Source organism: Varanus komodoensis, unplaced genomic scaffold, assembly GCF_004798865.1.
Source record: "Varanus komodoensis strain SLA01 unplaced genomic scaffold, ASM479886v1 scaffold5, whole genome shotgun sequence".
Classification (NCBI taxonomy): Eukaryota; Metazoa; Chordata; class Lepidosauria; order Squamata; family Varanidae; genus Varanus; species Varanus komodoensis.
Genome location: NW_025336087.1, coordinates 44,058,752 through 44,083,017, shown reverse-complemented (window position 1 = coordinate 44,083,017; position 24,266 = coordinate 44,058,752). Strand labels below are relative to the sequence as shown.

Genomic DNA, 24,266 nt, shown 5'->3' with positions numbered 1-24,266 from the left:
ACAAGTTCTAACCTGTTCAACATCCAAACAATCTTAGGCTCCTGGCAAGTCAGTCTGATACTTTTTCAGTCATTTCAGTCTCAGTTCCATATTGCTAAAACTGGAAGGTTAAAAAGGCAATAGTAGCAATAGGGCCATAAGGGTACAAGGATGCCAAAGCAATTTATGTAAATAAGAGAGTGTGTAAGGGTACTTCCAAACAAAACATTTGTGCCATCAACTTGCCTCATTCCGTGAATGAGGCAATGTTGTCTTCTACTTGTAACACTCTCATATTTTCCTACCACGTCTATCTTTTTTCCTTACATGGAAAATCTGTTAGGGGAAAAAATGAGAGAATAACTATGTAATGCTTTCTGACAGTTAACAGAAGGATGCGTCCATCTGGAAGCACTCTAAAACAAGTTCTAACTATGGTTGTTTCCAAACAAGTGTTCTTTAGCATTGTTAAAACACTTTTTTGTAGTCATCTAGAAACAAAATTTAAACAGTTCCAAATGGCCCTTAAATGGAAAACTATATTTGTCATTAAGAATTTAACACAGGATTTTCTTTTAAGTTTAAAAGAGTATTGTTCAAAAAGTGCATACACATTAAGAAACATATTTACTGCATTTCAGATTTATATTCTACAACATTTATATCTGTGTTGTACACATTTCTAAATAAAAAATGTAATGCTAAAAGTGGAACATCAGAACATCAGACCACTGTCATTTATGAGACTTTCACAACACGATTCAACAAAGAAACAGGCAACAAACAAATGTAATTAAGAGAACAGTTGGTTTTAACCACTATTATTTAGTCTCAAACATCACTAATAACAATATGTCATGAAACTGCCCCTTTTGCAGATAGTTTGAGTTTTAAAATATGATGTAATGTCTCTTTTAAAAATATATTCCCAAAGTACTTCTCTATTCTGCTTGTAGACTATTTTATTCTTTATTTTTTTAAAATCAGAAGCACATTTTTGTTGATCCTAAGAGGGAAATTCTGCTCACAGGATGCACCTGTTGGCAAAAAGGAAGAGAGCAGAAAGATGATTTTCACCTATTCTTCCTGCAGTCCCCTCAAAATCTGTTCCAGAGTTGAGTAGCCCTGGAATATGGGAAGTGGTGCCAAAGGAAACACCTTTTTGTGAAAAGGAGCCATTTTCATAGAAGAGCTAGTCAGAATCTAAGCTATTGTGAAAAACTTTGTAAGTGCCCTCAGATTCATTTTAATTAAGTAACAATGGTCACATGTAATTATATATCTGGATAGGGGAAGATAGTGGGGTGGGCAAAGAGGACAGTGGTATACACGGATGGGGTGGGGAGAGGGCCAACTGAGAGAGTACATGATCTCCACCTCTCTTTCCTTAAGCATGCCACTAATGTCATTATGCATCAGGGCTAGTTTACAAAATAGCATTCTAATCTATAATTGTGTGGCTCACTTTAGTATATGCAACATACTTTTATATAGCAGAATCATGTTCTATTGTTCTTAAGGGGGGTAATTTACCAACTAGTTCCAGTACACCTACAACTATGTAAATGGTCAGTGAGTTAGCATTAGAGCAGTGATTTCCCTGCAGGAATAAAAATCATCCTGATAGTTATCCTGATAGTTATTGTGGAATACATCTGCAGAAAATGTCTTCTGTAAAAAGGCCAGTTCCAGTGGCATTCTTCAGCACTTTCAAGGTCACTTCATAACCAATTCAGTTATTAATAAGGTTTGCATACAATTAAGACTTAAAAGGATTATTTAAGTATGAACTTTAGCATGTGTTTTGTTAAACAACACTAAGTTTTTCCTTGGAAAGACAACTTAAACTTTAAGGTCTTGGTCGGGACCAAAGTCCAGTGCTTTCTTATAAACTTCAGCGTAAGTATGATTGGACTAATGAGGGTTAGGAAACCAATTATTGCTGCTTTCTCTATGAACACCTTACAAAGGGCCAGTTCACATAATAGTTGTCCATGTGGGCACTTCACATTGTTTCCACCTACATATTTACAGAGAGCTATATTGTATAAACATAACTGATCACAGATACAGTCAGTGGTACTTCCTGTAGCATCTTGTGTTGGTTTTTTACATGTATGTTACTATAAATATTTTTTCAGTATGGCCAGGATTGCTCATGAAAAGATATGTCTGACTTGGCCCTAGAATTTCATGCAGAACAGAATACATTTAAGACATAGCGTGACAATCCATTCCATACAATCCAATCCATACTATAAAATATGTAATAAATATAAGCATTTTAATGTAATTAAGGCAAAATTTTGGTCCTTTTATAACATTACAGTGCCAATAATGCACCTTAGATTTCTATGTGAGTACAATGCATTATCTGCAGTGAGGCACGACTCCTAGAAATAACTCATATTAATGTCACAGCTGCCTGCAATAAATTAGGAATTTTGGAGACTGTATATCACAGGATTATTTACGTATTAGTCCTTAGCTTTTCTAGGCATTTCAGTAGAAACTTCAGGTACAGAATGTACTCCAGCTGTAAGGCTTGAGCGCCTTGATGAAAGCTCAGAGGCAGGGATATGACGTAATTCTTTGCGAGAAAGTTTTACTGGGGTTACTCCTTGAAGCTGGGTCCCAGTATCTTTTGCCTGAGAATGACAGGATGCTTGTGGTTGCGATTTTGCAGGCTGCTGTATTTTCCCTGTTTGCTCTTCCTGAATACCAGAAATATTGAATAGCAGTTCTACAGTTTCTCCAACTCTATGTGAATTTTGCTGTGCTTCCAACCCATCTACTGCCTGGTTTTTTTCTTTGAATTTTCCTACTGATTTGGATATCCTGAATTCTTCTGACAAGGCACTTGCTTCTTCTTGATTCAGGATTCCATCTGTAGAACAATAACCTAAAAAGAAATAAAGCGGTCAGTACAGGTATTACTGGTGTGTGTGTTCTGTTGTATGTTGTTAGGAACTGTAGATGGTTGAACTATTTTTTGTAAAGTATCCTAAGTGTGTTGACAGAAATGACTAAATAAAGAAAATGGTAAAATATAGTGGTTTGAATCCTGAGTGAGCCTTCACCAAATGGAAGGACTTCTTTCATTCAGGGAAACAGCTCCAGTTCAGTGGAGGCTTCTGCTAGCAGAAAAAAGTGGAGGGATGGGGAGATTTTCACATATTCTCATTACAGACTCCCATACTAACTCCCACACTGTTCTACAGAATACTAAAACTTAGCATATAGGTGAGTTTTGGGGAAAATCTGAAAATTATCTCCTATTTCTGCTAATGGAAGAGTTGCAAGATCCACTGAGAGTGTTGTGGGGGGGGGGGATGTATGCATCTGAAAATTAAAGATTAACCAGGTATTCTTCAAGAAAAACCAATATAGTGTCAAAAAAGCTGAAATCTAATATGCCTTCCAGACATACCATATTCAAATACAATATCAATGCAATCCAGCTACATTATGCTTAATGAGACTTTTGCCACTATACTTAAAGAAAAGTATATTTCAGCTACATATAATTTCTAGCTCTAATATTGCTATATTTACTTTGTGTCAGAGGATGATGGTGTATTGATGGTAAGTCTCCAAGTAGTTCCTTTAATTTCTTCTTTAATTCTCGGCTGGATTTCTTATAGAAAAACAAATCTCTTTCTAGTTGTTGGACTTTAGCTTCATATGTTTTAAGGGTTTCTGCAATACTTCCACCATCTTGTTCTGGAAAGACAATTCATTTTAGTTTCAAATTTGCTTTGGTTTCGGTTCCATTCTATAAAACAGAGTTGCATACCAACATCCTGTTTCCTACAAGTGGTTAACCAAATGTCACTATAAAGTCACCACTGTCAAATACCTTTGCAATGAAGTAGTATTAATTGCATTTTTTGTTCATGTTCTTTTTGCTGGAGAGTCAGACGCCTGTCACACTGCAGCATGAGATGTTCAAGTGCCAATTCAAGTTCTCGTATTATGTTTTCTTGTTCCATTACCCTCATTCCCAGTTCCTCAGCCTGCAGTTGCAATTTACGTTCAGTCTCACGGAGCCTGACAACCTAAAAAAAACAAAACAGACTTTCTTTCATTAAAGTGTCCCTAACCATGAAAATTAGGCATATCAATATTACAGTATTATAAAATCACCAGTCATAGAAAGTTAATAAATCACACATTTCACAGTTTATAATGACCCATTGACAAGTCATCCTATGTCACATCCATGAGATGCAAGTCAATAGAATTATTTTACCCAAGCACATTAGGAAAAGTCTATCATTTATACACATGACTATAGATTCCACAGATCTCCAAATTACAACAATAATATCCAGGGCTTTTTTGGTCATAGAACGCACCGGAACGGTGTTCCGGCACCTTTTTTTCCAATAGATTTTATGAAGTGATTTTGAATTGCCTGTCGGCGTAGCAGGTCAGCAGCAAACATCATTAATATAGTGCCTGCGGGCTGCTTTTGTGTCCGCGCCGCCAGGCTTGGGACGCTGCTCGGCTTGGGATTGGTGTGTGTGGTAGCGCGCTGAGTGCTTACTGCCGACAGCGACGTGAGTTCTGGCACTTTTTTTTTTTACAAAAAAAGCACTGAAAATATCCATGAACAAAAACAGGGTTTAACTTTACTGTATGAACTTAACATATACAGGCAGTCCCTGGGTTATGGACGAGTTCCATTCCTGAGAAAATGAAAATTGTCTTTTAAGTAAGTTGGATCATGTATAGTCAGCCTTCCACAATTGCAGAAGTTAGGGGTGCAGGATCCCCATGAAAGTAGAAAAAAGGCAGGCTGCTTACCTTTAACTGTCATTCTTTGAGTTGCCACCTGTGCATTAACACATTGCGGTTGCTGTGCCTGCGCAGTGCCTGCTGCCAGGAAGACAAAGTACTGTACGATACAATAGATAACACTAACCCTGGTGTGGGGGAGCTTATTGTTTGAAGAAGAGTCCAAACGATAATTGTGCAATAGTGATCATGCTGGGGGTGGGGGAGATGGCCGCGATTGCGAAGGAAAGATGGGCACAATCGTAATCGTCACCCAATGCAGAGTTCGCGACCTGAGGCAAAATTTTTGTTTGCAACCCAATTTGGTCGTGAACTGAGGCGTTTGTGAGCCGAGGTACCACTGTACACGGAGTAGACTATGTAGCTGCCCTGCAAATGTTGTGCATGGGAATGCCGGCAGTAAGGGCGCAAGAGGCCACAACAGCCCTTGTAGAATATCCTTTAGGAGCGCCTGGTAGGTCGAATTTGGAGAGATGATAAGACAGTTCAATTGTCTCCACTATCCATTTCAAAAGTCTTTGAGTGGTAACCGGAGCTCCCTTGTTGTGCTCCGAGTATTTGATGAACAGGCATTTGGTTTTCCTAAAGGACTCGGTTCGGGATTGATAGAAAGCTAAGCACTGTCAAACATCTACTGTATGCAAGGAGTGTTCGATCAGTGTTGAAGGCGTAGGAAAGTAGGCCAGCAGGATATCTTGAATGACATGGAAAGGGTAAGTGACCTTGAGAATGTATTCAAATGTATCCATCATTGTTTGCCTCAGAGTTGTAATAAAGGGCAGAGTGATGGAGGATGAGTCCTCTTTTCTGATGATGTCGTAGATATTATCTTGATTTGGGTTGATGCAATGTTGAACATCAATCTCCAACAAATTCATCATCCTAGAGAGCAGCTGCGTGAAGCTGCCGTGTGTGTCCAGGGGAGCCCAGACCCTGGGTCAAGATCACGGCATCTGGCAACATCAATGCCTTTTGAGAGTTGTCTGAATCGGAACCTGAGTGGTACTGAGGACTCAAGGAGGACCCAACAGGTAAAGGCAGGAATCGAGAGAGGGCAGCTGCAGAGGTCGATGGAGCGTCCCTTGACATCGAATGAGGGGTGGAATGATGAGGACGGATTGGAGGCCTCGGGTAATAACCATAGGGAGGGTCCCATGGAGATGGATCAAACTCCCCGTATGGTAAAGGGACCCAGTATTTGGAAGGCTGAACTGGAACCTGTTGCTGTGGAAAGGAGGCTTGGCATTGAGGAGCCCTCGGCAGATCCCTCTGGAGATGTTGGCATTGGTGTCGGAGAACAGACAGGTAGCAGGTCAATGCACGACCGAGGCGGAAATTCTCAGAGTTTGCCATCCGATATCGATCCTCTAGCCACAGGGTCGGAACAATCAGGACTAGACAGAGACAAAATGACAATCCGAGGTGGAGACCCCGGCGGAGTCACTTGCATGACCGACTGAATGGTGGGTTCAATCGGAGCCAGGATTGAGGCAGCGATTGGGACCTAAGGTGGAGTGGACACCGATTCCAAGTGGGGCACCTTGGGATGCTTTTTGTGTCTGTGCTCTGCCTTGTTGGGCTTGTCCTTTTTGGGTCTTTTGGATGCAGAGGACTTGTTGGACCTGACATGCTTCCTCTTCTCCTTCTGCTTGCAGTGAGGAGAGTGAGAGGAGCACTTTCCCTCCTTAGATGTCGCATCTCCCTCAGATGGATGAGGAGTGGCCTTAGATGGACCAGTGGGTCTCTGCTGAGACCTTTTTCATGGCAACCAAAGCCTGATCCCAGAGCATCTTCCGCAGATGGTTTTCCTGGTTCTTGCAGGTCTGTTTGGTAAAGGACTGGTAAAGGCCGCACTTAGCTGTCCTGTGACCTTCTCCCAAGCAAAGAAGGCACAAGTCACATGGGTCAGTGGGGGACATTTTAGCCCCGCACTGTGAACACTTGCAGAAAGTCACCCACTGCACCATTGAAGAAAGAGTGAGGGAAAACAGCGAACAACAGAAGAATTAACAAGAAGAAGAACTATAGAAGGGTTTAAAAAAATATTTATTTTTTAGGGGGGAAGGGGAAAAGAGTAAGGGAGGAAAAACGATGTAAACAGGGGATTGGATGGGTTATAACTTGGATCAAGGAATAGAAAAAGGGCTGTAAAGTCAAGAGTATAACAGTAAAATGTTTTAAAGTCGAAAGGCTTGAGGCACAGCAAACAGCAGTCGCAAGAAGACTGGGGAAATGGCAGGCACTCTGCCCATTTATACTATGGGGGGCAAGGGTACAGATTTCCCACCAAAAACTGTTAAAGCTGTTTAACCTTCCTGGCAACAGGCACTGCGCAGGCACAGCACCCATAATGTGTGATGCACAGAGGCCACAATGAAGAACTTCAAATACCGCTAACCCCATCCCACCACCACACAAACTCACCAGCACTGCTGTCCTTTGCAGCAAAGAACTGCAAAGGATTTCCCTCTCCAAATGCAGTTGGTCAGGAAGGCATGCTTTGGAGGCCCCCCTCACAAATTGTTGTTTGTGCTTTTATGTAGACCCTGTTCAGAATTACATTTCTCCACAACGCATTCTCACTGTCGCTAATTAGCAAGAGAAAAAAATCAAACTGCCATTTTGTGCCAGCAGAAAGAACAAGCAGGTGTGTGTGTGTGTGTTTGCTTTATAGTCTTCTGACAACAAACCTTATTAAAATACTTTAAGAGAATTGCCTGAAGTTCATTAGCAGACAAGGAAACCAACTTTCCCGTCATATTGGCTTCACTATGCATGAGAATGTGTGTTGAGGCTCTGATTGAGTCCTGGTGATTTTGGATACTTTCATTCTTGTATGCAATGGCAACTTCTAAGGTTTCAATCCCTTCTTCAAGCTGGAATAGGACATGTTCTTCCTGGAAAGAAAACAAATTATGAAATAATTACAGTTCAACAGAAGGCTACCAATATGATAGCTCTGAAATATTCAGTATATTAGAATATGTCAGTATCCTAATAAATTAAGAACGTAATACCTTGTTACCATGATTGCTAAGTGTTACATTCTCCTATATCGACATATATTGTAAGTCATAATTTATACTAGTATTGTTTCTTCAGGTAAACTCACCTTCTAAAAGGTAATGAGCTGAAAGATCTCTAGCTACCTGGTATGCATTGAACTCAGCCTTATTTAGGGCAAAATCTAACATTATTCAAGCAGACTCCCATTCATACAATTTGATTTTCTGCTTCTCTACTCCCCCACTTGCAGCCCCCTATGTCCCTTTCAAAAATCTGCTTCAGAAGGTCCTTTGTCCCTTTTGAGCAGATTTTGAGGGTGCTAATACCACAGACAGAAGCCATTCCAATTCTTAAATTTATATCTCATTTCAGTGGTTTTTAAACTGTGTTTGAAACACAACCAGTGCCTAGAAAATGTACCATGCGTTTCTTAGGGTGATGGCTCAGACATGGCAAACAAGATTCCATGTAAGACTATTTGTCCACATCAACAAGCCTTTTTCTACAATGTGTAGCTGCACGATTGTACTGAATAAATTCTAGAACATACTCTCAGTTCATATGGACCAAAAATGTGGCATCTAATAGGTTCAGCTGCCACCCTGTTGGAACTGAATGCGTATCCAAGAATACTGCCTCAGTGAAATGGGAAAGATTTCTTTGGTCGCTTAGTATGGATAAAAAGGTAGAAATCTTTAAAACCATTGTCCTGCTTGGACCCTACGTCTCAGGATGAGCAATATCCCATCTCTCATTTTTTTCAAATGACTAGTGATTTCCACTTTTATACCAGCATGATAAAAAAGAGGGGGGGAATCCAATCCCTGAGAATTGGTTACATCATAACCATGTGCTTAACTACTCCCACATTTTCATTTGATTCAGGAATTGTAGGGAATGGGGCACCATAACCAAAATATGCAATAATCACAATAAATGTGCACTGCTGTTGTTCTGGTATATATTTTGGCTCATATTGGAACAGTATACTGAGCTTCAGCAGCGATTTTTATGGTAGTGAAAGGAAGAGAAGGGAAAGATTTGCACCCCACTGCTTTTGCTTCATGGATGCATGGGACAGCAGGTGCAAATACTCAATAACAGTAATGAGCAATGTCGATCAGAGAAAGGGGAATGATACCTGATTATGAGGGAATTTTTTATTTTCTTAATAGCTATTGGAACATTATGGCTGTGACATGATGGCTTCAGGAACTGTGCTGAGGCAGCTAACTTAGGCAAAAGAAAGCTGAGTGCACACAGTGCAATTGGAGGAGGGAAACTGTTTCACATGGGACAACAGGGACACTCTAAAGGGACTTGCAACTGACATTGTGTACAGGGTATCACTAATCCCAAAAAGGTTCCCACTGCACCAGAGTTGTTACCAATCTAAATCAGCTGTATCTTTAAAATAATTTCTTCTGAAATCATTTTAGAAAATGCCTTTTAATTTTATTTTAGTACCTCCGAATATTAGCTGTATTGCTATTAAAATGAATGTGTTGTCTATTAAAAGCTAATACTTATACTTATCAAATGGATAATTACTTACTTCAGGTGACAACACTCTACCATTCTTGAGTTTCTCATCCACACTGTTCCTTCTTTTCAACAGTTGATCCCTTTCCTTCTGCAGAGCCTGAATCTCTTCAAAAATCTTTCCCTGCTCATCAATGGTGCTACTCTGAAGCTGTATATTTTTGTCACATAATTCCTGATCCAGCATATTCAGACGGGAAGATAATTTCAAACTGTCTTTATTGAGAGCCTATAAAACCACAAATGAAAGCTCAGTTTCCTCCACTACCCCAAAATAGAGCATGGACTAATATGTAAATAATTCCAGTGCTGAATTATTTAGCAGGTTGGATCTGGACCAACAATCATGCTTTAGCACCACTGAAACAGGAATGAATTACTTAGGCCGAATTAAATCCAATATAGTAAACATTATAGGAATATTTGCTAAATATTTTGTGTCAATGTATGTTCATTATTATGGATGAAAAAGTAAAAATGTTAATGTGCAAAGTATCCCAGCAGTTTCAGAGAAAATTATATGTGGCATTTCACCACAAATCCACAGTATTTTACAAATATTAAATATTTCCTTAGCATTCCAGTTTTCAAAAGGAAAAGAAGAATGGACCAGGTAAACATCTTATGATCTTTGCCACAGAAGCAGAGTGCCATTTACTTTCTACATAACTCTCAAATCTCATTTTTAATTAGCAGCTTACAGTATTAAACAACAGAAGTACCTGACTAGATCTCAGTTTTTTTATTTCCAAATGGTTCTTCTCTTGCAGCAAAATTTCTTTCTTGGAAATGATAGCTTCTCTCTTTTTTAAATCTTCTTCCAGATTAGCTAATTCTTGACGTTGATGCAAAACTTTCTCTAACTCTTCATCCAGCCATTTCTTTTTCTCTTCAAATTTCTGCATCAACACAGAAAAGACATGCAAGCTCAGTGTAGATGTATCTTCAACTAGATGGACTTATTTTTTCTGCATAAAAATCAGCATTTAATCTCATTTTTCTATGACTTAACTGTAGGTGAATTTATATAGATCTGCCATGTGCTTTGGAAGTTCACCTCAGGAGCACTTGTAGAAAGCATTTGTGTTGGAATACTTCTGGAATACTTTACCAGTTGATATTCAACAAGCCCAACAGTTCTGATATTCAAACATCTCAAAACTAGGCTTTCCCTAAAATGTGAGCCAGCCAGCTGTGGTTTATACCACAGAGCAGAGTGTGCAGTTTTATTGATTATTAATTATATTGTGTTTATTATTATACTTGTTATTATGCCGTTCTGTCAAGTGCTTTGATACTTCTGTGGAAGGCAGTTCTTCTCCAAAGTAGTAAGAATGACCTTGGAGAAGGTGTCACCTCTCATTTTGGGAGGTGGGAGGAGAGGAAAGCAGCACTACTGCTGTTTTCCTTAACAGTGTTGGGTTTGGATACACATAATCCTCTAAGTTCAGAGGGATGTGAGAATCCCAGATGGGTTGCATTCTTAGCTGATGCAGCATACTTAGTCACTGAAAGACATGATATCTTCTTGACTTTCTGTCAAGTTAATGACACATTTTTCCTTGCTTTGTAAATTTTTAATTAAAATATTGCAGCCCTCAATCCATCTAAATAAAGTCTAGTTACTACTACTTTAGGACCTAGTAGAAAAGGATACTTCTGCTACGAAGACAGTAGCACTTCAGCTCATCAGGGTAACAAAATACTACTTACCTGCAGTTGCTGTGGAGTTCCAGTTGAATTGTTCCTCTTAATTGCAGCAATTTCTTCATCTTTTAGTTTTAGAATTTTCTCCTGTTGTTCTGTCTTTTGTTGAAGCTCCTGTAAGTAAAGCAGCAGCATTTCTGAACATATATCAAGTATTATTATATATACTACAGAATTAGGCATTTTATTTCTTGCAGTGAAAACAAAGCTTTAGAAGAAGGATTTTTTTAAACTCTGGAAGTATAGTAAAACAGATTGTATGAATTATTTTGAAATACCTAAAATATTTTAGGTATTTTTAAATACCTAAAAATGCCTTTTCATAACTTTTCCTAATATTGAGTATTTATAACTCACTTCAGAGTCTGCAAAACTCTGGATATAGTAATCCTTATCGTACTTTATAGAAGGTCTTCATTACCTCCTAACTGCAGACTGGGTGGAGATATGGATGAAACCGGCCGCCTCCTCGCTGTGTAAGACCGCGCCGCGCCGGAGGGGAGCCGCTGCCTGGCCGCGTAAGACCGCGCCGCCATCCACCGCCCACTTGGCTGCTCCGCCACGCCCCAGCACGTGTGGCAGGCGTGCTTCGGACGAGGCGGGGGACGCAGGGCCGGCGGCTACAATGCCCGCGGGAGGAGCGCGCCAACAGCAACACCTACTGCGCCCGGCAGCCTACGCCGGAGGAGGGCCGCCTCCTCGCTGTGTAAGACCGCGCCGCGCCGGAGGGGAGCCGCTGCCTGGCCGCGTAAGACCGCGCCGCCATCCACCGCCCACTTGGCTGCTCCGCCACGCCCCAGCACGTGTGGCAGGCGTGCTTCGGACGAGGCGGGGGACGCAGGGCCGGCGGCTACAAAGGGCGTCGGCCAAAGGACAGTTGCCGCCGTTCGGGTGGCCGAGCAGGGGGCGGGGCTGGCCAGGGGCTTGCGCTTGGCGATGGTAGGCCCTCCTGCTGGGGTGTGAGTGAGGGGTGAGTGTGTGTGTGTGTGTGTGTGTGTGTGTGTGTGTGTGTTTAGTAGTATTTTAAATCTTTTTATGGAGTCGTCCCTGGCCATGCTGCCGCTTATGTTTCCTGGGGAGCGCACGGGTGCCGCCATTGAGGTGGTTATGGGCAGGGGACGTAACAGCGTTGGGAGCTTAACGTGTCCGCATAGAAGAAGGAGGGACAGATGGCTGACACCTGTCCCTACCTCTGGTTTTGCTCCCAGCCAGAGGGTGCCAGGGAGTCTCGTCAGTCGCCCCTCCAGCCTGACGGTGCTGTTGCTTAATGCCAGGTCGGTCAATAACAAATCTGCCCTCATCCAGGACCTGATTGTGGATGAGGGGGCCGACCTGGTCTGCATAACGGAGACCTGGGCGGGAGAGGGGGGGGATGTTGCCCTCTCCCAAGTGTGCCCGCCCGGGTATCTGGTCCAGCACTGCTCACGGCTGGAGGGGAGGGGAGGGGGGGTCGCTTTGGTATACCGAGCCTCCATCTCCCTCACGGGACTTCCGGTCCCTTCGAGACCAGGGCTGGAGTGTCTCTATTTGGTGTTGGGCGACCGAGACAGACTGGGGATTCTGTTGGTGTACCGCGCACCCTTCTGCCCAACAGTCTCCCTGCCTGAGCTGACGGAGACTGTCTCGGACCTGGTGTTGAGGACCCCCAGGATGTTGGTCCTGGGGGACTTCAATCTCCATGCCGAGGCTAGTCTGACCGGGGCGGCTCAGGACTTCATGGCCTCCATGACGGCCATGGGGCTGTCTCAACATGTCACCGGCCCCACCCATGAACGGGGACACACTCTGGACCTGGTTTTCTCGACGGGGCAGGAAGAGGGTGGTCTGAGGGTGAGTAATTTATGCTTGACTCCCCTGTCATGGTCAGATCACTTCCTGGTGAGGTTTATGCTCGAGAGCGACTTCTCCCTCTGTAAGGGTGCGGACCCGATTATGTGGGTCCGCCCCCGGAGCCGGATGGATCCAGAAGGATTCCTGAAGGCCCTGGGGGAGTTTCCGGCTGACAAGACGGGTGCTCCTGTCGAGGCTCTGGTCGAACTGTGGAATGGGGAGATGACCAGGGCTGTAGACACGATCGCTCCTAAGCGTCCTCTCCCACCGGGCAGAGCCCGCTCTTCCCCTTGGTATACTCCTGAATTGAGGGCGATGAAGCAGGTTGGGAGACGACTAGAGCGTAGGTGGAGGAAATCACGAGATGAATCTGACCGAACACACTTAAGAGCCCACTATCGGGCCTATGCTGTGGCGGTGAGGGCGGCAAAAAAGAGATTCTTTTCCGCTTCCATTGCCTCCTCACAATGCCGTCCGGCGGAGCTCTTTCGAGTGGTGCAAGGCCTGGTCCGTCCAGGTCCAAAGGAAGACCTGATTCCACCCTCAAAGACCCGCTGTGACGACTTTGCCAGGCATTTCAGGGAGAAAATCGCTCAGATTCGTCACGAGCTGGACACCACTATTGATTCAGAGGTTTCAAAGGAGACACCAATGCTGCCGTCTGGTCCAGATTTATTGGATGAATTTCAGTTATTGCGGCCCGATGATGTGGACAAGGTGCTTGGGCGAGTACGTCCAACCACTTGCCTTTTGGACCCTTGCCCGTCTTGGTTAATAAATGATTCCAAGCACGGGATTGGAACCTGGATCTTGGAAGTGGTTAACGCTTCTCTGAGGGAGGGTCGGGTGCCGGCCCCTTTGAAGGAGGCGGTAGTCCGACCGGTCCTGAAGAAGGCGTCACTGGATCCAGAGATGGCCACTAATTATAGACCAGTGGCCAACATCCCGTTTCTGGGCAAGGTGTTAGAACGAGTGATGGCGGGACAACTCCAAGCACTCTTGGATGAAACTGATTATCTGGACCCATTGCAGTCCGGCTTCAGACCCGGGTACGGTACTGAATCTGCCTTGGTCGCCCTGTATGATGACCTGTGCAGGGAGAAGGACAGGGGGAGTGCGTCCCTGTTGGTTCTGCTGGACCTCTCAGCAGCTTTCGATACCATCGACCATGGTATCCTTCTGGATAGGCTTGCGGGATTGGGGGTTGGAGGCACTGCTTTGCAGTGGTTCCGCTCCTATCTCAATGGCCGGTTCCAGAAGGTGGTGCTGGGGGACTATGGCTCTGCGCCATGGCAGCTATGCCATGGAGTACCGCAGGGGTCCATTTTGTCCCCTTTGCTGTTCAACATATACATGAAACCGCTGGGAGAGGTCATCAGGAGGTGTGGGCTGCGGAACCATCAGTACGCTGATGATACCCAGCTCTACCTCTCGTTTTCCACCAATCCAGGTGAGGCAGTGGCTGTGCTGAACCGGTGCCTGGCCGAGGTAATGGGCTGGATGAGGGCCAATAAACTGAAGCTCAATCCAGACAAGACGGAGGTCCTGTTGGTTGGTGGATCGGGCTTCGGAGAGGGTGAATTGAACCTTGTCCTGAATGGGGTTGCACTCCCTCTTAGGGACAAGGTCCGCAGCTTGGGAGTGCTCCTCGACCCAGAGCTTTCACTGGAAGCTCAGGTAACAGCAGTGGCGAGGAGTGCTTTCCTCCAGCTTCGGCTAATTCATCAGCTGCGCCCCTATCTGGAGAATGACTGCCTTGCGACAGTGACACATGCGTTGGTGACTTCCCGTTTGGACTTCTGCAACGCGCTCTACGTGGGGCTACCCTTGAAGACGGTCCGGATACTTCAATTGGTCCAAAATAGAGCTGCCAGGCTGCTGACGGGGACTGGACGTTATGTTCACATGACTCCAGTTCTCCGTCAGCTTCACTGGCTTCCCATTGAAGTCCGGGCCCAATTCAAGGTGTTGGTTATGACCTATAAAGCCCTAAACGGCTTGGGTCCTGGTTACCTGAAGGAGCGCTTACATCCTTATATGCCCAGCCGCCCCCTGAGATCGGCGGGAGAGGCCCTTCTCCGGGAGCCCTCCATGGAAGAAGTTAGGAGGGTGGTTACTCGGAGGAGGGCTTTCTCAGCGGTGGCGCCTAAGTTATGGAATGCGCTCCCCAGAGAGGTCCGCCTGGCGCCGTCGTTATTTGTTTTTCGGCGCCAGGCGAAGACCTTTTTATTTAAGCAGTATTTTAAATGTTAATATTATTGAATTTTATTTGGCCAGGGCGGCTTGTTTTATAGTGTATATTTGTATTTTATTGTATATATTTTAAAATGTTATTTTAAATTTTTTGTTGTAAGCCGCCCCGAGGCTTCGGCGAATGGGGCGGCATAAAAATGTTTTAATAAATAAATAATAAATAAATAAATAAATAAATAAATGTTTTGCAAAATGATTTCAGGGTTGAGGTAAAATTTGAACTGCGGACCTCCTGGCTTAGCCACTAAAATACATCACCTTCTCACTCTCACTGACCTTGCATAATATTATACATATTTAAGAAAGAGTCTCAAAGTTATACACCACAGCCAATGGAAGGTAAGGAAATGACTGCTATTATAGCTTTATTAAGAAACAGAAATGAATTATCTTGCCTTAATCTGTAGTTGTCCTTGTTGAATTTCCTCTTCCAAGATTTTCTTTTTTTCACTCTCCTCTCGCAACTTTTTTTGTAGCTCAGCTTGTTGATTTTTCATGTGATTGACATTCTGTTCTACTTCCAAAATACGCTTCTCATTTTGAGTGGATAATGATGCCAACTTCTTAGTGTCTTGCTGCTTTCTTTGTAAGACCTAAGGTTACATAGCACAGTTTAGTTCTGGTTAGATATTGCCCTGCTGTGTTGTACAATTATTTTATTATCTGAATTGTTCAGCTTTACAATTAAGTTTTGTTTTATTCTGATCTTTTGTTTATGAGTTTAATTGCATTTGTGAGCTTTGCCTGAATACTTTTTGCTGCATGTCAGAAAAAAAGGCAGACAGAATATAAGCAAGCAATATAAGTATTTGGTCAAAAAGTAATTATATTTGACTAGGTCAGCAACAAAGCTGTACATATTTTGTAATCAAGCCAGATAATGTTTGTTACTAGCGAATTAAAAATATAATAAAATTATTTTGTACAGAGTAGAATTTATGTAGTACTTTTACAAAAGAAATCAACTACTTGAGAAATGATTTGCAAATAGGTAAGATTTTATTGCTAGTTTATAGTATGCTTACACTCAGTCAAAAAATAAACTATGTACAAATTATCTGGCCAATAAAAAATCAGTATGATTGATGGGGAGAAATGTGTTTCTGAAAAAAAAGCCAAAATTTGAAAAAGAATTATGGGTATGTGGTTTTGCATAAAGGCATGCTTTCAGTTCACAGCAGAGGTGAAGATATGAACAGAGACTTTTTTATCCTTGGATTAATTTCTTAGCCATTATACTACACCAGCTCTCAAGTCTGTATCTACCATATCATATCAGATGGGCAATACAATTAAATTTATTGTGACAGAGTACTATCTTCATCATTGTCAGGAAACTGAGTAGAATCTATTTTCATTTAACATGCTATAATAGGAAATTGTTATTCTCCCCCAATTGCAAGTACCTGAACTTTTAGCTTAGCAGCATCCATCTTCTTCCTAAATTCTTTCTGTAATCTCACTTTTTCAGTGATGTCTCTGAGTTCCTTCTTCTCTAACCCCTGCAACTGCTTTTGTGTTTCAGCTAAATCCATTTTGGCCTTCTCTGCTTCCTGTTCCAGCTGTGTTATTTTCAGAGAATACTGTTTGCTTACAGATTGGGCCTCATTGCCTTAAAAATTCCCAAACATAAAAAAGTGAGACATCATTTGTGATACTGGCAGTGAAGCAACTCATTGCACAAAATGATGAAACAAAATCAATTTATTTGAGATTGTTATTATTTACTACTAATTCTTATCAATAATTTAATAGTAAGCTTTAAACCATATTCATTATAAACACAAACTTTCCTCCAAGCTATTCTAGGTAGTGTACCAATGCTTTCTCTTCTCCCCAGTTTAGGGGGCAGTGTCAGTATCCTCTTCAATGTCAGAGAAGCCATAGAATATTTTGGATTCTCTAATCCAGGGTAGGAGATAGCACTCTGACTTCATGGGAACAATCAGAAAAAGAACCATACCAGCTGCTCTCCCAAGCTAGGAATTCAACCTTGGAGCAGGGTTATTTGTGTGTGTGGGGGGGGGGGGGGGCTGATTGTAGAAGCCAGGACATGCATTCTGCTGAGCCCTCTTTAGCTTCTTTTCTTCTCTCCTTGACATGCCCCAACTAGAAGGGCAAACACAGCCCATTTAGTGAAAAACAGGAGCAGGAGAATGGGAAGGCAAATGTTATCTTTGCTAATCCTCCTGCACAGCACATGATACTCATAAGCCTCCAAGTCCAGAGGCTTAAGATTACTGAAACCCACAGGACTGCTCACTTGTTCGTCCAATGTTCCTGTGAGGTATGTTGGGCTAAGAAAGTACAACTGGCCCCAAATCACTAAATTAAACCTCCACTGCTGAGGATTTGAACCCATCTCCCCAATCCCATTCCTGTGTGCTATCCATTACACTAACCTTGGTCTTAAGCATTCTCCTAATTTTTCTTGAAACAAGTACTTCAGTCATGGTTGGTCTTTTAAGACTATTTACTACATTACTTTGATATTGTTCCTATATATATATTTGTATATAATATGCATTTCACAAAATCCAGTTACCTGTTTTCACCAGTTCTTTAATAAGTTCCTCTTTCATTCTGATATTCAGTGTAAGTTCGCTCATTTTTTGCTTAGCAGCAGTAAGTTTTAGCTCTGAATTCTTTAATTTCTGCATGTTTAATATCTGATCTTTCTGGATACATTCAATGTCAACACCTTGAAAAAAAATTGTAAAACTTGAATGAACATTCAGCACAATCCCAAACAAAATGGGACAAAGCCTAACTTTTTCACTATAAAAGTTACTTTAGGATCCACAAGCACACAGAGATAACATTTCGTAAGTAAGTTTTTTTTTTAACAAGAGAAGACTCAGCCACCTGCATTGTAATCCTGATCTTAGCTGTGTATAATCTATTAAATGCAGAATATACATGAACACTTGCGAGTTACATGGAAGTGGAGAAAGTGAACAAAATATAACATGAATGGGATTTCACATACACCCTGGTCAACAGAAAGTACGCAAGCAGGATTTGAGAATGTGGACAATGTCATGCAGGACAGTCAAATAATGTTCAGATTGTATACTGGTCAGTCAATGATTGTGTTCACATAATTTGACAATCTACTGTGGATAACTAAATGTGGTGGGTTCCTAGAGTTGTGCAACTGCAGAAGTTCAAATATGAAATGGGAAAACTTGCCTGGGCAATGTCCTGATAAGCACCTGCTCCTGAAGTGCAGCAGGTACCAACCATGGACACTGTCAATAAATGCTTCAATAAGTTATTTTGTAACTTTACCATAATTTGACAGCTGTCAAATGGAGACCTGTCAAGGGAAAGCAAAACTGTGAAAGATCTTGGCCTGTGAAAAGGGGGTAATGATTTTTTTTCCCTCTTTGCAGTGAGATCCTCAGGGCATTTAGTGTTCCCCCTATAGTTCCCAGTTTGCCCCAGCTTCTCACTTCCCTTAAGTTTCCAGCTACTCAGGAAACATGATCATAAGGCAACCCCCTTTTTGTGGACATTTCTTCTGACAGCTTTCAAAAGAATTTTTAACATTTTCTGGCAAATTTCAACTTTGTTTTTTTGACAGAGATATGCAGCCATGAATCTGTGCATATTTTCCTGTTCAAAAACAAATGAGCAGATATGTCAGAAAGTGTACACTCCAAGTTGAAACTTCTCATGTGTTTATTTCTTTTTAGCTTTATGGGACTGTACATAATTGTAAGTGGTTTTTAAATAAATAAATATATACAAGTAGTCCCCAGGTTACAGATAAGTTTGTTCCTGAGAATGTCCTTAGGTTGAATTTGTATGTAAGCAGATCACCTGAGTACACCTAAGGTTTTTGTATATGTATTTAACTTTCTATACATATAAAACACTTAAACATTTCCATATTCATTAAAACTTCTTAAACACAATACAGCATTGTAATAATGATAACAATACAGTAATAATAAAGAAACTAAAGGCACTGAGGAGGGAAAGAGAGAATCTGTATGTTTGTATTGTAAACAGTATCGTATTTTTACAGTATTGTAAAAAACAAACCATTCTTAAAGCAGTTTAGAACATTCTTGGGGTAACATTAAGCCTAACATTAACTGATGATAATGGAGACAGACCTAGTGCTGGAAAGTCAGGATTTGATTGTGCTCCTGCAGTGGGGAAGGGAGTTGCTTTCTTGAAGTAGATACCAAGGGTTGTTTGTATAGCCATTGTCTTTTTCTCATCATAAATGGCCTTGTACCAGCTGAGAGCCTCAGTAACTGCATGGTAAAGCTTTGTGAATTTCTCTGTGTTAGGATCTTGTTCCTCAAGGTTAGCCATTCCTACTTCATTGTGACAAAAGCCTTCAGCTCTTTCATTACAAACTTTTTTGGTTCAGGAGAATGTGTCCCATTCTTCTTCCTCATGTGCTTTCAGCTGCTCCCCTATCTCCATAATGTCTTTGTCACTCAATTTTTTGTAATAGGACTTGAGTAACTCTACAACATCATTTTCATTGTGTCCAATTGCAGTGCATTGCCAAGATCAACCACAGCTTGCCAGCCCTCACTGATGCCATCTGGAAAGCCCTGAAAACCATCAGTTAATTGGGGGCACAATTTGCTCTACACTACTTTCATGATTGACTGCTTCCCAAGAATCAGCAATATTTTTGATGGCATCACAGATGTTATAATGCTTCCAGAACTCCCTTAAGCTCATCACATTATCTTCAGTAGCCTTGACTACTTGCAAGAAGCTACACTGTAAATAATAAGCCTTAGAGGTGGAGGAGATTCCCTGGTCTGTTGGTTGAAGTTGTGATGTGATGTGATGTGATGTAGGGGAGTAAGAAAACAACCTTTACACTGAGGTGAAGGTCATCTAAGCAGCTTGAATGCTCAGGTGCATTGTCAAGCACAAGTAGGATCTTGAATGGAAGTTTCTCATCCAGCTGGATAAAGATGACAATTGTCACCCAAGCCCTTAAATATGACTTCAAACTTGTGGGAAGCAATGCCTTAACAATACGGTGAAGTGCCATCTGATTTAGGGAGCAAAACACAAGCAAAGGCTTGAGCATAAAATTCCCAGATGCATTATTCTCAAGCAATAATGTTAGCCTATCCTTTCCTCCCTTATGCCTATCCTTTCCTCCCTTTTTCCCTCTTTTGAGATGCAGGTCTTTAAAGGCATTTTTTTCCAAAATAGGCCAGTCTTGTCTATGTTAAATACTTATTCTGGCAAAAAACCTCTCCTTAATAATTTTAACATTTCAGGAAATTCATTCACTGTACTTGTATCCGCACTTGCAGCTTCACCTTGTACTTTAATGTTACATTAATCTGCCCTTGCTTTGAAACAATTAAATCAACCTCTACTCATGGCAAATTCTGTATTGCAATCACCTGTACTTGCTCCACATACAGCTTTTAAATAATTGAAAAGTCTGAGCCTTTTCTTCCACTAATGTTAGGCAAATAGAAACGTCACACTGATTCTGATCCTCTAACCCAGTGGTGGCGAACCTATGGCATGTGTGCCACAGCAGGCACGCAGAGCCCTCTCTGTCAGCACGTGAGCCAAGTCGCCCCAGTATCACCCCAGCAGCAGAGCATTGGATAACTGCGCACATAAAAGCCATGCGCATGATCCGAAAGGAGTAGTGGTGCCAGGTGATGTCACAAGCCGCAACTCATTAGCCACGACTCGGCCAAGCTTTCGCATAGCCAGTCAGTGCGCTGCCAAGAATATTTATTCATTTGCTTGGACTGGCTGTGAGATGTTTTTTCTAAACCAAAACCTCAGTTTTCAGGTTTTATTGCAGTGTTGGCAATTTGCGATGAATAAATGGGTTTTGGGTTGCAGTTTGGGCACTCAGTCTCTAAAAGGTTCACCATCACTGGGCTAGGGTTAGAAAAACAAGGTGTCCTGGTATGATTTTGATGGTAGGAATGTGTTTACAATGGACAGAAATGATAAGCTGTGCAGAAAAAGCTACTCAAGGAAGGCTTTTTCAAAATCACCCCTTTCAATGTTATCTAACCCCCATATTAGGGTTATGAGAGTGCACCAGGGTAGGGTTGGTGCAGTTGTGGTGTACTTATGGCATGCGTGCCACATGGGGTATGCAGACCCCTCACTGTCAGCATGCAAGCCAAGTCGCGCCAGCATATGTATAACCAGTAAGTGTGCTATATGTATTTTAACAGGCAGTTAATACTCAAGTGAATTTAATGTAACCCAACTGCAAGTAAGTGCAAGTGTAACTGTAAGTGAAAGTGTAGAACTGGATAATTCTATACACTATTAATGAAAACATTTCTGTTGATTACTGGTACAATCTACTTCTATTACAACAGATGGGAATATAACAACTGTTTGACTGGGCACTGTATAGATGTGCACTGTTCACAGAACCTTAGGCTCAGGGTCAGGGTCAAATGCAGCCCTCTGGGGGGCCCAAATGGCATCGCCTTTTTCCTGGACCACCAGCTATGTGGTAGTTTCCCAGCCTTTGTGCAGTTTTTTCCCCTATTTTAAAAGGTTGAAATGCCTCTGTCCAGGCTTAGTTACTGGTAAGGAGTGGAGCTAAAATATGGGGTTATTTCTGGTATTTTGTCCCATTCTTGTTACCTTTGACCCCATCCACTATTAGAATGGGGTCCCCAAGAGCTTCTCCAAAATAGAATTTGGAACTCAGACTGAAAGAGGTTCAGAGAAAAGGTAGAATCTCAGTTTCTGTGTTTTTAGCAAGCAGTTATATCTGAAAATTGTAGAAGATATTCTAATGTCATACATTTCAAAAATTATCTAATTAATTATCTAATTTGAATACAGTTTTATTGTGACATTAATGGTCCTGTTGTTTATCTATTATGTATTGAATTCTACCGTTAGCCACCCTGAAATACAAATGTAACAAATAAAATAAATGGTGAAGTAAATGAGATTACAACTTCTATATATTTTTGCTGAATTTTGTAAAGATTAAAGTGGGTTGTAATTCAAATGCATTACAAATGTCATACTAACTTCACAGTTTGGAAGATCCTTGATTGTGTTTCCACAAGACAGGTTCAAACCTTTTGGCTCCAAGGGCAACACCAGTTTTGTGAGTGTTCTGGGGACTAGAAGCATACAAGGAGCACTGGGTTTGGGGGGGAAAGGCACACAGACATATATTGGGGTGAGAGGAAAAACACACATCCATGCTGTGTGGATATTTGAGGAAGTGAAAAGGCTGCAAGCTGCTCCATTAGCCAGTAAACCTAATCACGATTTGGCTATCATGGCTGGCTAAGGACCACCAGCACAATCCATACTATCTCTAATGCCACCACTAGTGAGGAAACTCATAGCTTATTTCCAATTTCTGGTTAATGATCATAGATAATGGGTAGAAAGTGCCAGAGTAGCAGGAGGTGATTCTAGTAAGCCTCCAAAATAACTTTTTTGCATCTGTTTTTGACCACCAAATTCAGCAAAAATATATAGAAGTGGTAATCTGATCTATTTCAAATATTCAGAGGAACACATAAGACACAACCACAGTTTCAGAATGTAATATCAATTTACCTTTCTTACCTGTAACTGTTTCAATCTTTGAAATATTTCCATTTTGTAAACTGGAATTGTGCTGCATCTCTTTATATTTAGCACTGCACAGAGCCTGTTTTCGTGTCCATGTACGGTTTAAAGACCGTCTAGAGAAAAGGTAGACCACACATTTACTTTGAGTATAACTGCTGTTTGAAACCATAAGTATCTTAACTGGTAAGGCATTTTTGCTGAGAATGTTTTACAAGATGTTCTAGTATTAAAAGCAAGACCATAAACAGTCCCTCTAAAAAACTATGTGTCTAACAAAACAGCTCTAAAGTTCCTTTGTGACCAAATCATCAAGAGATGTAGAACTGGAATGCTGCTGCTTCTGTCCCTGATACTGGTTCAACTTAGTGTCATGTAGTGCGAGACAGACAAAGAAAATCCAACCCTATATATTAAATACAAGCTGAAATTATTTCAGTGCTAATCAATGTAGTCTATGGATTTCAACTTATTATTGCCAAGTATAATACTATGATTTATGTTTCAAGTCCCTAGTAGGTCAGTGTATACACATATTTAATATGAGTAAAAAGGAATATGATAGAAAGGGTACCTAAATGGGAGTCTCTTCTGATTCTCTGCATTCCTTTCATCTTCATCACTGTGATCGGAAAAGCAGTTATGAAGAACTTCATCTTGTTCTTCTATGTGATCCATCATTATTTGGCTACGGGTTTGAAATCCAGCAATTATTCTGTTTAGGGAGTATGCAGGAGGGCTTGTGTGTACCTTTAAAAAAATAACCAGAAAACATTGTCTGCGGAAGCTTTACAATATTTTATATCCCATCTTTCTTTGGAAGAACTCAAAGCAGGTTCCTCTCTACTCCCAATTTTACCTCCATAAAGAATATGTCCGGTATGTTAGGTTAAACAAATGCCACTGGCTGGGTCATCCAGTAACTTTCATGACTGAGTGGCAATTCAAACCTTCTCAGACTTGGTCTGACATCCTAGGCACTATATGATACTGTACTGCATCAAGTCTTTAAAAAGGAAAACCCTCCTTATAGGATCTTTGAGATGCAATGTTAAATTTGCATCCTTGCAGTGAACTGGTGTTTGGTGGGTGGACTAAAGACATCAGAGGCTGCTGTTTCTAGCACGATGCTATTAGCCACTCTCAGCTGTTGCAGCCACATACAACTTTTTGTTCTATTTGTGAACCTCTTCAATTGCTTTTACAATGCTTAGTAAGAGGAATATAGCTTTTTAATGCATACATGAAAATGGTTAGCAATGAGTTATGAAGATGTGGAAGGTCGAAAAATATGGGCTACATTAGAAATAAGCTGCTATAATTCTTTACTGCACAGTCATTTCCTGGATATGACCACAAATATACTTTGATGTAGCCAAAGGGGAAGGGAAAAGGCCAAGCAAAGAGAAAGGAGGCAGTAAGTTGGTAGACAGCTGGAGCACATTAGGAAGGAGAGTATTCTGGAAATGATAACTTCTATCCCTGGAAAGGAAAGGCACGAGTGGAGCACAGGCACTACTGTTGAAGTATCATACCAACTGCTCAACCTGGAAAAAAATAGGAGCAGAGCA

At 41.6% G+C, this 24,266-nt stretch overlaps 1 protein-coding gene across 5 annotated transcripts in view; it reads right to left on the bottom strand.

Annotated features, from left to right (window-relative positions):
* Positions 1-547: 547 nt before the first annotated feature.
* Positions 548-24,266, bottom strand: part of KIF27 (kinesin family member 27) — a 43,572-nt gene continuing 19,853 nt past the window's right edge. For 3 of the 5 annotated variants that reach the window (XM_044446536.1, XM_044446537.1, XM_044446540.1), the window contains exons 7-18: positions 23,270-23,445; positions 22,684-22,811; positions 17,663-17,818; positions 16,524-16,729; positions 15,513-15,710; positions 11,041-11,148; positions 10,050-10,226; positions 9,341-9,556; positions 7,470-7,676; positions 3,839-4,037; positions 3,535-3,702; positions 548-2,881 (exon numbers count right to left, since the gene is read on the bottom strand). In XM_044446536.1, coding sequence (XP_044302471.1) covers positions 2,457-2,881; positions 3,535-3,702; positions 3,839-4,037; positions 7,470-7,676; positions 9,341-9,556; positions 10,050-10,226; positions 11,041-11,148; positions 15,513-15,710; positions 16,524-16,729; positions 17,663-17,818; positions 22,684-22,811; positions 23,270-23,445 — 2,364 coding nt within the window. In that variant the 3' untranslated portion in view covers positions 548-2,456. The remainder of the gene's footprint in view (positions 2,882-3,534; positions 3,703-3,838; positions 4,038-7,469; positions 7,677-9,340; positions 9,557-10,049; positions 10,227-11,040; positions 11,149-15,512; positions 15,711-16,523; positions 16,730-17,662; positions 17,819-22,683; positions 22,812-23,269; positions 23,446-24,266) is intronic. The other 2 variants (XM_044446539.1, XM_044446538.1) reach the window with 2 other exon arrangements.